Below are 11400 nucleotides of genomic sequence, written 5' to 3' on the forward strand. Positions count from 1 at the left end.
TTTTTTTTTTTTTTTTCTAAAAAGTAGTTGTGTAAGCAGTATCCCCAGCTGGGACTCAAGCTAAGTGGAAAAGGGCTTTTTGGAGGTGATATCGGAAGTATTAAACCATCTGATCAGTAGCTGGCGTTCCAGTACCTGTTAGGCAAAGCTCCGTCTGGCCCATCTTCCTCGCTTCCCCAGGGACTTGACCTGTACTCTGCTGCTTGAGAGGGGGAAAGAAAATTAGATATTTCGAGATTGTCTTATGACTGAATATTGATGTGGAAAGCTTTATTTCAAGTTCTAGGAGCAGAGTACTGTGAGTACTAAACCATTTGGTGTAATACAGCAAAAGAGAAGGGTAAGGTCTAGTTAAGGTGTTCAGCAGGGCTTATGTCCCATATTTAGAAGTATTACAAGCCTTTAGATATTTCTCAGATCACTGTGGAGGCATCCTCTCTGCCAAGAGATCATGGAGAATCCCAGTCATGCAGTTGCATGAGACCATGAAATCTTTGAGATAAAACTAGCAGTTTGTGGCATCTGCAGCTGTAAAACATACTAGAAGTTGCCAGACCTTGTCAGTATTCGTTCTCCCTTTGGTGCAGCTGAACAGGTGTGACTTGTCCTCTAAAATTCCCCATTGGGTTCAGGATCTTAGTGACACTGGTCACTAAGTGCCATCTGCTGCTGGATGAGACAAGTATATCAATGTTTCACATGTGGAAACATCCAAAATGTTCTTATACAGCAGCACAGAGTACATGGTTTGGATGCTCCGCTCAGTGAAACAAACTTTCCTAGGAAAAACCCAAGCAAACCAGACACTGAATTCCCTATAAGCATGTAAGATGAAACCTGTGATCTTTACTCCTGCTGTCGTGTATGCCTTCCCTGGGTCCACCCTGTTCACCGAATCAAACTGCTGGAAGGTTGTACATCAGGGCCTGTGTTCAGGGCATAGCTTTAAGCATGTTGTTATATCTATTCCCAGTGGAGTTTTTGCATGTTCTTAGAATTAAAGATGTGCTTAAGTGCAGGATAAGATGCTTATCTCAGGGTAGGGATGAGCTGTATTAGAGTCCAGATATACCCATGCATGGGTATTTTATTCTCCTCTTTGGCAGTTGCTTTCTCTCTGTATTCTCGAGAGAGATGAGGCTAATATAGCTTCCTTCTATTTACTTGCTTCTGTCTCATAGCAACACTGTCGAGGTCACTGCTGCTCTCTTGTGAGTGTCTTTTACATTAAAAGCGCAAGATGCAGTCTTACAGTGCCTGGGGAATTAGAGTTAAATTTCTTAACTAAGGAAAGAAATGTACAGGTTTAAATGTCTAAACAGATCTGAAGTGGATATCCATATACTGACATTCAGATTGTACTTGTCACCTCTATATATTAAAAAAAAAATATATATATATATAAATCTGTTGCCCATATGAATTGAGGAATCGCTGCTTTCTGTGTAATGCAGAAAACTACATGCAGAAGTTCTGATTCTGCAAAGATTTGTCCATACAGAGCAATTTGCCTAGTCGCCACCATAGCAAAGGACATTCTACAGCTTGTCTGGTATTAATATATTCTGTTTGTTACTCATGCTACTCTTAAAAGCCCAATGAAATATAAGCATATTTGGAGTTCACTGAATTAAATTCTTAACCTTTTTTTTCCTGATGTGTTTTTGCTCCCCATCTTACTTCATTCTGTGTGGAGCTGAACTCTGATCCATTCTACTTGACAGCTTTCTATATGTAAGGGGGAACCAATCTGTCTCTATCCTTAGAGCATTTAACTGACTTCCCCTCTCTCAGTTTAAAAGTTGCTGCTGCTTTGGATGCATGCTTCTTCCAAACCAGGACACTCCAGCATGCATATTTTTGGAGTACCTCTAAACTTTAGACAGAAATTTTTCCACTGGAAACTATTTGGGTACCAAACTATATTTGTGGGTAAGGAAGATGCCCTAGAAATGTTTGCTTCCATGTAGAAGAGCAACTCCTTCCATCCTGGTATCTGGGCTTTAAACTGGGCTAGTTACCACACAGTTAAATTCATTTAGGACAAAGTGGGAGAACGTTGGACTCAAAACTACCATAGCTACTCTTTGACAGCCACGCTGCTGCATAGCATCTGCAGGCTAAACTGATGTTGCATGAGCTGGTTTGCTTATCTGGTGAAAGACTAATGTGTTTGGATGCTGCATGTTGGCTCATCCATGAAAACTGACAGTCCGTGTGCTTTTGGACTGTGGGAAATGTGAGATAATCTGATTTTAGCTTAACTTTGCTCCATTGCGGGCCAACAGAGTTTCCCTGTTCTTTTATCTCTGCAGACTAAAAGCACGCCATTGATTAAGTTACAGGAGCTAAGTTGTTGCATGGTAACTTAATCATGTACCTGAGCCCTCGTGTACTTCATCAGCTATGTGCATCTAAACCAGCCCTACGAGTGGCTGCACTGTGAGAAGGTTCTTAACTTCTTGGTGGTCTTAACTGCCATGCCATGTTTGCACAGCATGCATGGAATAAAAAATTTAAAAGTGCTCAATACTTTGTTCTTCTGTTTGTGTTCAGTTTACGTAAGTTAGTCAAGAAAACTCTGTGTAGCTTGGACAAGCACTGACTAGGAGCAGCCCAGGAGGTGATGAGGAAACGGGGACTTGTAGTGTTGTCTGATGCTACTGTCAGTGTACGCTGGGAGACTCCTGTATTGCTTTGCAGCTGTGCATCAGAAACTCCTGTCTCTCTCGAAGTGTACCTTTTATTGATCTTGACTCAGTCACAAAGGTGAAATAAAGATAGCTATTTGAAAGCCTGTGTTGTGATGGTTTATGAAAGATTAACTTAATCTTCATTTTATTTCTAGCACAGGTGCCCTATTTTAAAGAGCTCAGTACTTACAAAGGCCTTTAACTTGCCAAAACATCTCAGTTCCCTTCTAGATACAGAAGTCAAATGATAATTTATACCAATAATTTTCATGTAGTGTCTTGTCTTGAAAAAACACTGTCCTCTGTTCTCACGTACTTATCTGTATGAATAGCCAGTATGCTTTCTCAAGCAAATTAGCAATTACTTCTGTGGAAGATACTGGAAGAACTGAAAGTAAATTTGGAAATCTGCAGCTGAGCTTTCCATAAAGATAGTGATGTCATTTTGAGAGTAGAAGGGAATTCACCAAAAATAGTGTGAATAATTTTTCAGTTGAAATCACTTGGGAAAACTGCAATTGTATGCAGAATTATTTTTGCATGTTTATGATGTTTATATTGCATACAGGGGATAATTATTCTTGAAAATGTCATCTAATGGAGTTTGGTATTTTCATTGCATCAGTAAGTGAAGTTTTCAGGTATCAACACTATTACGCCGTGTATGTTGAATAAATGTAATGAGAAACAGTTGCTCTGAAGAGAGCTTGCATCTTAGGAAGAAGAAAGAAAGTACTCTCATTTCACAAAGGGGAGTAAGAGTTTCTTGCTCAGGGTCCAACGTTAAACCAAGTCTACACTTGATCTTAAAGAAAAGAAACAAGTGGGTTTTTAATTTTGAAAGTTCTCGTGTGTGCTAATGAATCTCCTGGGTAAGTGAAATGCACTGAAGAGTGGCAATCCCAAAAGCAAGGATTTGGGGCTTTTTCTTCTTGGCGAAATTTACTGCATCAGGAGAAGCTAACCTTGGTCACAGGTTCTGGGACTGTTCTTGGAATTGTTTGTGAGAGAGGCTCATCTAGGGATGGCAGCCTCTTAAGTGCACTGTAGCAAGTGGTAGAAAGCTGTATATACTTAGTAATCTGACACTCTGATGGTGAGCTAAATTCTGGTTTTAATTAACACATGATTAGCATAATTGGGTAGCTTTAAATTAGATGCTACAGAAAATAGCATCTGAAGATCCAGAGGGTTTCCCTGAAAACAAGGTTAATAGCCTCTTCACAGGGTCTCTCTCCGCATACAAAAAGACTAATGAACTGTTCTCATGTCAGAAGATGAAGACTCTGGACTGTGTACTGATTAACTGTGTTAATTCTTTTATGTCATGGGGTGATGCAGATGTCTTGGCTTACGGCATGCACGAATTAAATCAACAAGGTTTTACCTGTGACATAAACCATCAGACACATGAAGGGTAGCAGGCCGGCTGGGCTGTGCAGGCGGCAGCCCCCAGCAGAGGGAGCAGGCAGCTGGGACCAGTTGGTGTTCAAACCACTCTGGTGAGGCTTGGGGGTGCTTGCCAGTCAGTGTCAGCAAACAAAGCCTTATTTATGTGCAGGTAACTAAAAGATTAAGCAAATTCTGGCAAATGTGTCTGTACAGGTAATCGGCAACGAATCCTGGTTTTCTTCTGTAGAGCAGTAAGTGCGATAGCTTAACGTCTTTGAAGTGAGACTGCTTAGAGTCTTGCTTTTAACGTTGTTTTCCTTCTGTGTCTTTTGGGGTTTTTTTTTGTGCACCTATTCACATTGTTTTAATGTTTCTCTTCTGCTTTTCCCCTTCACCCTGTTTCAGTGTGATTGTATTTTTCAGAGATGTTGAATATCTCAGTCTCTTGATTTTGGTGGGAGCTTCTCCTTTCTGAGGTGAACTGTTGTGCTGGAATCTGCTGCGTGTTAGCTTTTGAAAAGCTTGCTTTAAAAACTGGGAGTGCAGCATATTCCTAGGATAGAAGCGTGTTTGGTTTTCCATCACTTGCATGTATTTCTGTCTGCAAACAGCATTTCCAAGTTTCCAGTCTTACATACTTCTCAAGATGTTCACGAGATGTCCTGTTTAATTGTGTGCTAATCTTCCTCTCTTGGTTGAATTTTGAAAGCTGCTGATAGGTGCTTCGTTTTACCATTGTCTTGTATTTTGCCACCTGATACATCCTAAAGAATTAACTTTTTTTCCTCATTTGTAGCAAGATTACAGGCTTCTTAGAACACTGCCTTTATAACACAGATATATAACAGAGCTCTTGAACTTGGGTTTTTGCAGCTGGGCTTAAGCTAATGAAGTTGATAGTTTATGAGTCATGTTAAAGACTCATTGCTTCATGGCTCTGGTTCATCCAGTGAGGTTGTTAAGAGTTTTAGGAGAACATGCAGGAAACAGTGTTTCCTTTGAGATTTGGCCCCTTAAAGGCAAAATGGTGAAAACTGAAGTCAGAGCTTCATTTAAAGATCAAGAATGACTTTGTGCTAATTGAGCTCTTGTTTGTCTTACTCATCAGCATGCTGGAAAGAAACTGGACTGTGTTTTAAAAAAGCATTTGCATAATTGTCTTCTAACTTTGACAATGAAATATAATGAGCTTTTCTCCCTTGTCTCACTTCTGACCTGAGTATGTGTCTGGATCTTGCAGGAGGATTTTGTGTGTGGTTTGTACCTTCATCATTATGACAAACTTTATATCCCTGTGACTTTGGGCATCTCTTGCCTACCTGTTGGTGTTTTTCTTTTGCTTCCTGATGAAACCCTGGATAGCTGATTTTTTGAACAGTAGAAATTGCAGTAAGGAGTTCCTGTTAATGGCAAGTCTAGTGACAGATCTCAAGTTTAGGTGACTCGCTTCAGGCTGTAATGGAGGGGAAGTGGATTCTGTAGTAAGCATTTTGATTTTTTTGTTTCAATGTTGTGGTTGATTTTCACTTGAGGGAAATGTATGTTGTTATCTTGAGAGAGCAAAAGTGGCAGTTGTGGGAACGTGGATTTCCAAATCTTGATATTTTTTTTTTTCCCCTTAGACTCTTCTACCAGTACAGCAAACGGTTAAGTAAGAGGCTGTAAATCTTTAGAATAGACTTGTGAAACTGCAGTTGCAGGTATTGTAGCATCTGTAGGGGATTTTTGCTCTGATGTAGAAAATACAAGTTACTTTCTGGTCCAGTAACACCTGGCTATTGCCTGGCCTAAATAACACCTGAAAGGTAAGTGGATAGCATCTGACATCTCTGGGGAAACCAGCTACAAGCACATGAAACCTGCATTTTAGGGGCAGTCCATAAGGCTGGACAACAGAGGCCACATTGGTGGGTAAAGGGTTGCATTTGGTTTAGAAGTGCTGGGATGGGATGGTCAGTATTTGTAGGTGTACACTGGTAATTTTATTTCTTGCCTGTTGAAATTGATTATGTCTCCAACTTTCTTTCAGGGTTTCCACGGTCCTTATCCCTTCGGACAGTCTTAAAACACAAAAACACAAAACGGGTATCGACAAGAGGAGAATTTAACAAAGAACTGACTTTTGGGGGAAGGGAGGGGGATTCATGTGGCAGACAGACACAACGTGGACCCCCCCTTCTCTGCCTCCGTATTCTGGATAAAGAAGAAAAAACAAAATCCCAGTAACTTAAGACTAGCTGTTTCCAGAGGAAAATACAAAATCTTAAGTATGCATGTGTGAATGCTGGATTTCAGGAGTGTTGTTAAATGCTATGAGAAAGAAAATATACCAACACCATGGGGTTTTTTTTAGAAATCGTTCTCACATAATTAGGTAGCTTAAAAAGAAGTTTAAAAATGAAAATGAAAAAGCCATCTTTAAAAGAAATATTTTGCCTACAGAGCGGTTGTAGCTTGAGCAGATGTTTAATTTCTGTTTGTTTCTTGTTAATATTTTTTTTAAGTAAGGGACAGCGTGCATTTTTACAGAACTGTCATGTTTTGCTTGCTAACGAATGGAATTTGCTTAGCATCTTCTGGGGTTTGTGCAGTGACTTCTTTTTGTCAGACATTTTTTAATGACAGGTTGGGTCTGCACCCAGCTCTGCATTTTTAATATCATCTGCTGGTTTTAGTTACCAACTTTTTAATATTCTTTTATTTCTTTTTTTCTTTTTTTCCCTTCCCTTTTGGTTTGGGTGTTGCTGTTAGTTGTCCTACATGTCATTGGTAACCATGCTGAAGACCAGGTCTCAGTATCAAAGTTGGAGAGAAGGACTCTGGGACTTCTAGGATAACATGGAGGGGCTCACTTCCCTTCCCGTGTACACAAAGTACACAGAAATATACACCCATATTAATAAGAAATGGATTCGTTAAAGTTCCAGAGCTGTCCTATGTGGTTAGCATTTTAAAATACCTTTTTGTTAACTCTTGATGTACAGTAGCTGTGCCTAGAGCAACCAAGCAAGCATATCGGTCTTGTGCCAAGAGGACACTTTTTCTGTAGCTGTTATTCACTTGGTAGTAGTTTCAAAGCTTTACAGAAGTCCTTTTAATTTTGAATCTCTCATCTCTCTCTTACAGAGTATAATTTTGCATTCATTTCTCCTGTGAGAAAGCATTAGCTTAGAGGCTAATTGCATTTCTGAGTGCAGAATAAGAGTTAGCATCATCAGCTGGATTCTGCTCTGTCACCTTGTATTCATTCACCTTTATCGTCCTGGCTAATAGCTTCATTGAGGCTCTTGTGTTATAAACAGGCTCTCCAGGGCTTTGTATTGGAGGAGGCATTGCTCCTCTAAAGATTCAGATTGCTCTGCTGTTGTTCCAACGTGGTTTCCTCCAGTTATGGATTGGGAAGTCCAGTGTGAGGGGAGGGAGAATGGCCTTGAGTGCTGTTTCTAAAGTGCTGTGTCACCACAGATCCCGCTGAAGGGGAGTGAGGTAAAGGGACACAGTCTCATTCAGAAAAGTGAGCAAGGCTGGAATGGCCATCTGCCAAAGACACAGTAATGTGCAAAGCTCCCACTACCTTCTTCCAAATCTTTCCAGTTGAGGACTTGTTCTCCTTGTTGGAGCAGAGCGCAAACTTGCTGCATGGTGTGTGGCTTTACGCTGATTGCTCTTGCTCTTGACTAGTTGTATTTTCTTGGCTGGCTTTGAATGGGGGATTCATTTTCATTGCAGCTACCAAGGACTCTTGTATCTTAGTGCATACAGATGGATCTTGTGGAGGACACGGGGAGTTCCCTGTATCCAACAGAGGATGAATCGAGCAATAGATTTTCTTCATGTTTCAGAGATTCAGTTGTCAAAGGTCACTGTTACCTGAAGTGTCCCTGCAGAAATCTTTATACTGGGAGAAACAAGTATAATGTAAGAAATTATCTGTGTAAAAGGCGCTGCAGCATTTGGACTGCTAGCCATTTGCATTTGCAGTTTGGTGGGCACCTGGGTCTGTCTCAGCAGCTTGCTAGAGCTAGGTGGGCATTAAGATCCCGTGGAAGGTGATGCTGCGCGGCTCAGTGCAGCTGCAGTGTTTGGTTCTTGTCCTGTAACATCATTTTGCCTTGGATTAGTTATCTCCTCTTAAGCCTTCAGTCTAGGCAGCAATTTGCATCACTGGTGTAGCGTGGACAAGTGGTTTCTTTCCTCACTCCCTCCTTTCCAAGCATGCAGCTTGTGCAACAGGCTCTGAAGGCTTGAACACGTACCTGACCATCACACCTCTTGCAATACTGAAGGCATCTAAACCACTGGAGACAGCTGTTTGTCCAAGTGACAAGGTGATTCCTTATCTTTATTAGCTACTTTTATCATCTGTGTAGTGGAAGGAGGGGGGGAAAATTAAGATCTGAGTCCCTGTGTTATAGCTGGTGCTGCAACCTTTGCCTTTTGTCAGCTGAGGCAACTGGGACACCCTTGAACTTGGATACCCCCACTCTGGCTTTCTTCTGCTCCCAGCCACCTATGCTCCTCCCGTATATAATGGCTGCCACATCCGTGTTCCTGTGTTCCTCCTAAGACTGAATTTTCCTTTTCTTGAAAAACAAACAAAAAAAAAAAAAAAAAAAACCACCACCTTGCATGCACCCCAAGTAGTCGTGTGCTTTCCCACTCAGAAGGCATACTTGTTCTGCAGAGACTTGAATTCTCTCTCCTCTTGAGTGTTTTCAGTCCATGGTGTCCTTGTGACAAGGGTCACTTACGCCAGGACGTGAAGAAAAGCAGGGCCAGATCCGAGTTGCTGCTGAAATCTGCAGCCTCTTGCTGCTCACAGCGCTGCTCTTCCCCAGGTAGCTGAGTGTGAGCGCTCTTGTCTGCGAGAGCGATCGCTCTGCAAACAGTCGCACGGAGCGCTGGATGCTTTGAGGGTTGGGGTTGTAACCCTGGCTGTGACAGTGGAAGAACGTTTAAATTAGTGGTTGCTCTACCTCTGGGTTTTTCCTCGAGTAAAAACTGTTTCACTGGGGCCAAAGGTTGTTTTATCTCCTCTGGTTCCTTGGAGCTTAGTGGTGCTGCCAGCCCTCAAATTGCTCTCGCTGTCAGGTTTCCAGCTTTTAAATAGTGGGATTTGAGATGAATTCAGCAAAACTCTTTCCAGGTAACTTCAGGGCACTGTGATTGTATTGGTTTCCATAGGGCTGATGCATTCAAACTCATGGGGTCTTAACATCAGATACATGAAACAAAATGGCCAGCTTTTTCAGAAGTGCTGAATGCCGGATATTTTGATGAGCCTGAAGTGTGTGTGGTGGCTCGGATAACCTGATCCACGTGAGTTATGCACATAGAGCTCAGGCCTCTTAGAAATGGGAGGAGATCCTTACTGGTTTGAGACTGGTGAACCAGTAAAGAGGCTGTTACCCCAGTAAGGCTGGTGTTCCTGACAGGGGGAGGGATGGGGCTGGTACTGGAGGGTGCAGTGGCAGAGCGGCTGCAACTGGCTCCCGTCTGATGAACACTCATCTGTCTTGAAGTCCTGAGAAGCAGGGAAAGAGAGATCTTCCTTACCCCCCCACCCCACCCCTCCTAAAGAAAAAAAGATAATGCAGAACATTTCTGGTGGTCTCTAAATGGATCCCTGTGTCAACGTGAGCCACTTAATGTGTAGAACCATATCACTAACACAACTTGAGCAGTGGCAGCCCCGGGCACACTGGAGCGCGGTATCCCTAGGCCTACCCCGAAACTGGCGATGCCACGTGAGGGCTGAGGGGAGCTGGAACCTGCTGCCCACGTCTCGGGAGCGTTGGATTTGGACCCCTCCAAGGTTTGGAAAGATGCTGCTCCCCCAGCGAGGGGCAAAGCTGTGTGGTCAGAGAGTACGTGGGTAGGAGAGCAGCTGGAGTCTGCAGGGTTAGGAAATGCACGCTGTCCCACGTCTGGGTTTCTGTTGTGTGTTTAATTTTTTTTTTTTTTCGTGTGTGAGTGCGTGGGTGGTTCTGCAGCCTGTCTATTCTCTCCGGGGGAGTGCATGTGTAGAACAGGATGGTGTGTTGCCTCATTGAGTCTGGGAGAAGTCCTATGATAGCACATTGGGGGTAAAAATAAAGGAAGCTTTTTCCTTAATGTATAAATGAATATTTGTATGATTAAATTAACACAGAAAAAAAAAAAAGTTCCTTAGCTGTTGAGAGTTTTATTGAAGCTGCAGAAACTTCTGAACCTGTCATCTGGTAGTTAAATGTGGTGGAGTGAGTCCAGAGGGGAGGCCACGAAGGTGCTCAGGGGGCTGTGAGGCCAGGCTGAGAGAGTTGGGGGGGTTCAGCCTGGAGAAGAGAAGGCTCCGGGGAGCCCTTCGAGCGGCCTCCCAGGGCTTAAAGGGGGGACAGGAAAGGTGGGGAGGGACTTTGGGTCAGGGGGTGTGGGGATAGGATGAGGGGTGACGGTTTTGAACTGACAGAAGGCAAATTTAGATGAGATCTAAGGCAGAAATTGTTCCCTGTGCGGGGGGTGAGGCGCTGGCCCAGGGTGCCCAGAGCAGCTGTGGCTGCCCCCTCCCTGGAAGGGTTCAAGGCCAGGTTGGACGGGGCTGGGAGCCCCCCTGGGCTGGGGGAAGGGGGCCCTGCCCGGGGCAGGGGGGTGGCACTGGATGATTTTTAAGGTGCCTTTCAACCCCCAGACCATTCGATGATTCTAGATGTACCCAGGTTGCTTCTATCTCTGGTGTGTTTGCAGAGGCTAAGGCACAATACCCTTACACCCAGTTTTAGCCTTGTCTTTACCCCAAATCCCTTCAAAAACAGAACTGAGGGTGTACTGAGTTTATCAAACAACCTTTCCAGTCCAGGCAGATGGGTATGAAGATGACTTTTTTTTTTTTGTGGAGGGTGATGGAGGAGGAAAGCCTGTGAAGAAAAGAGGGGGCTCTGCAGCAGCCGCTTGAGGAGGAGGATTCCCAGCGGGGCCGCACCGGGTGCTGCCCCTCACGACACGTGGTTATCCCTGTTCACCAGCGTGGGCAGTGGATGTCTCTCGTGATAAGGTCAGGTAACTTCTCCGCTCTAATGCCGTGTCTCCCCCAGCCGGGGCGTGCGGGGGGGTGGCTGGGGCTCAGCACCGTGCCCGTGCAACGGCGGGGATGGAGGGAAGCGCCAGCTCGGCGCCTTCGGCTGTAACCGGGGCTGGAGCGGGAGGGGAGAGGCACTGAGAGGTCTGGGTGCAGATGTGAGGAGGAGTGGAAACCTGGTTTTGGTGATCCTCGTACCCACCAGCACGAAGCAGTGCTGCAGCCGGGTCCTGTGATGCTCCTTGCGTGGCTTATTTGCAT

At 43.9% G+C, this 11400-nt stretch overlaps 1 protein-coding gene across 1 annotated transcript in view; it reads left to right on the top strand.

Moving 5' to 3' along the window:
• The window catches only part of ILRUN (inflammation and lipid regulator with UBA-like and NBR1-like domains), a 33933-nt gene extending 23685 nt beyond the window's left edge, over positions 1–10248 (top strand). Inside the window, exon 5 of the mRNA XM_033009343.2 lies at positions 6115–10248. Within this exon, the coding sequence (XP_032865234.2) occupies positions 6115–6150 (36 nt within the window). The 3' untranslated portion in view covers positions 6151–10248. The remainder of the gene's footprint in view (positions 1–6114) is intronic.
• Positions 10249–11400: the final 1152 nt, after the last annotated feature.

This window comes from Tyto alba, unplaced genomic scaffold, assembly GCF_018691265.1.
Source record: "Tyto alba isolate M040663 unplaced genomic scaffold, T.alba_DEE_v4.0 Super-Scaffold_30, whole genome shotgun sequence".
Lineage (NCBI taxonomy): Eukaryota > Metazoa > Chordata > Aves > Strigiformes > Tytonidae > Tyto > Tyto alba.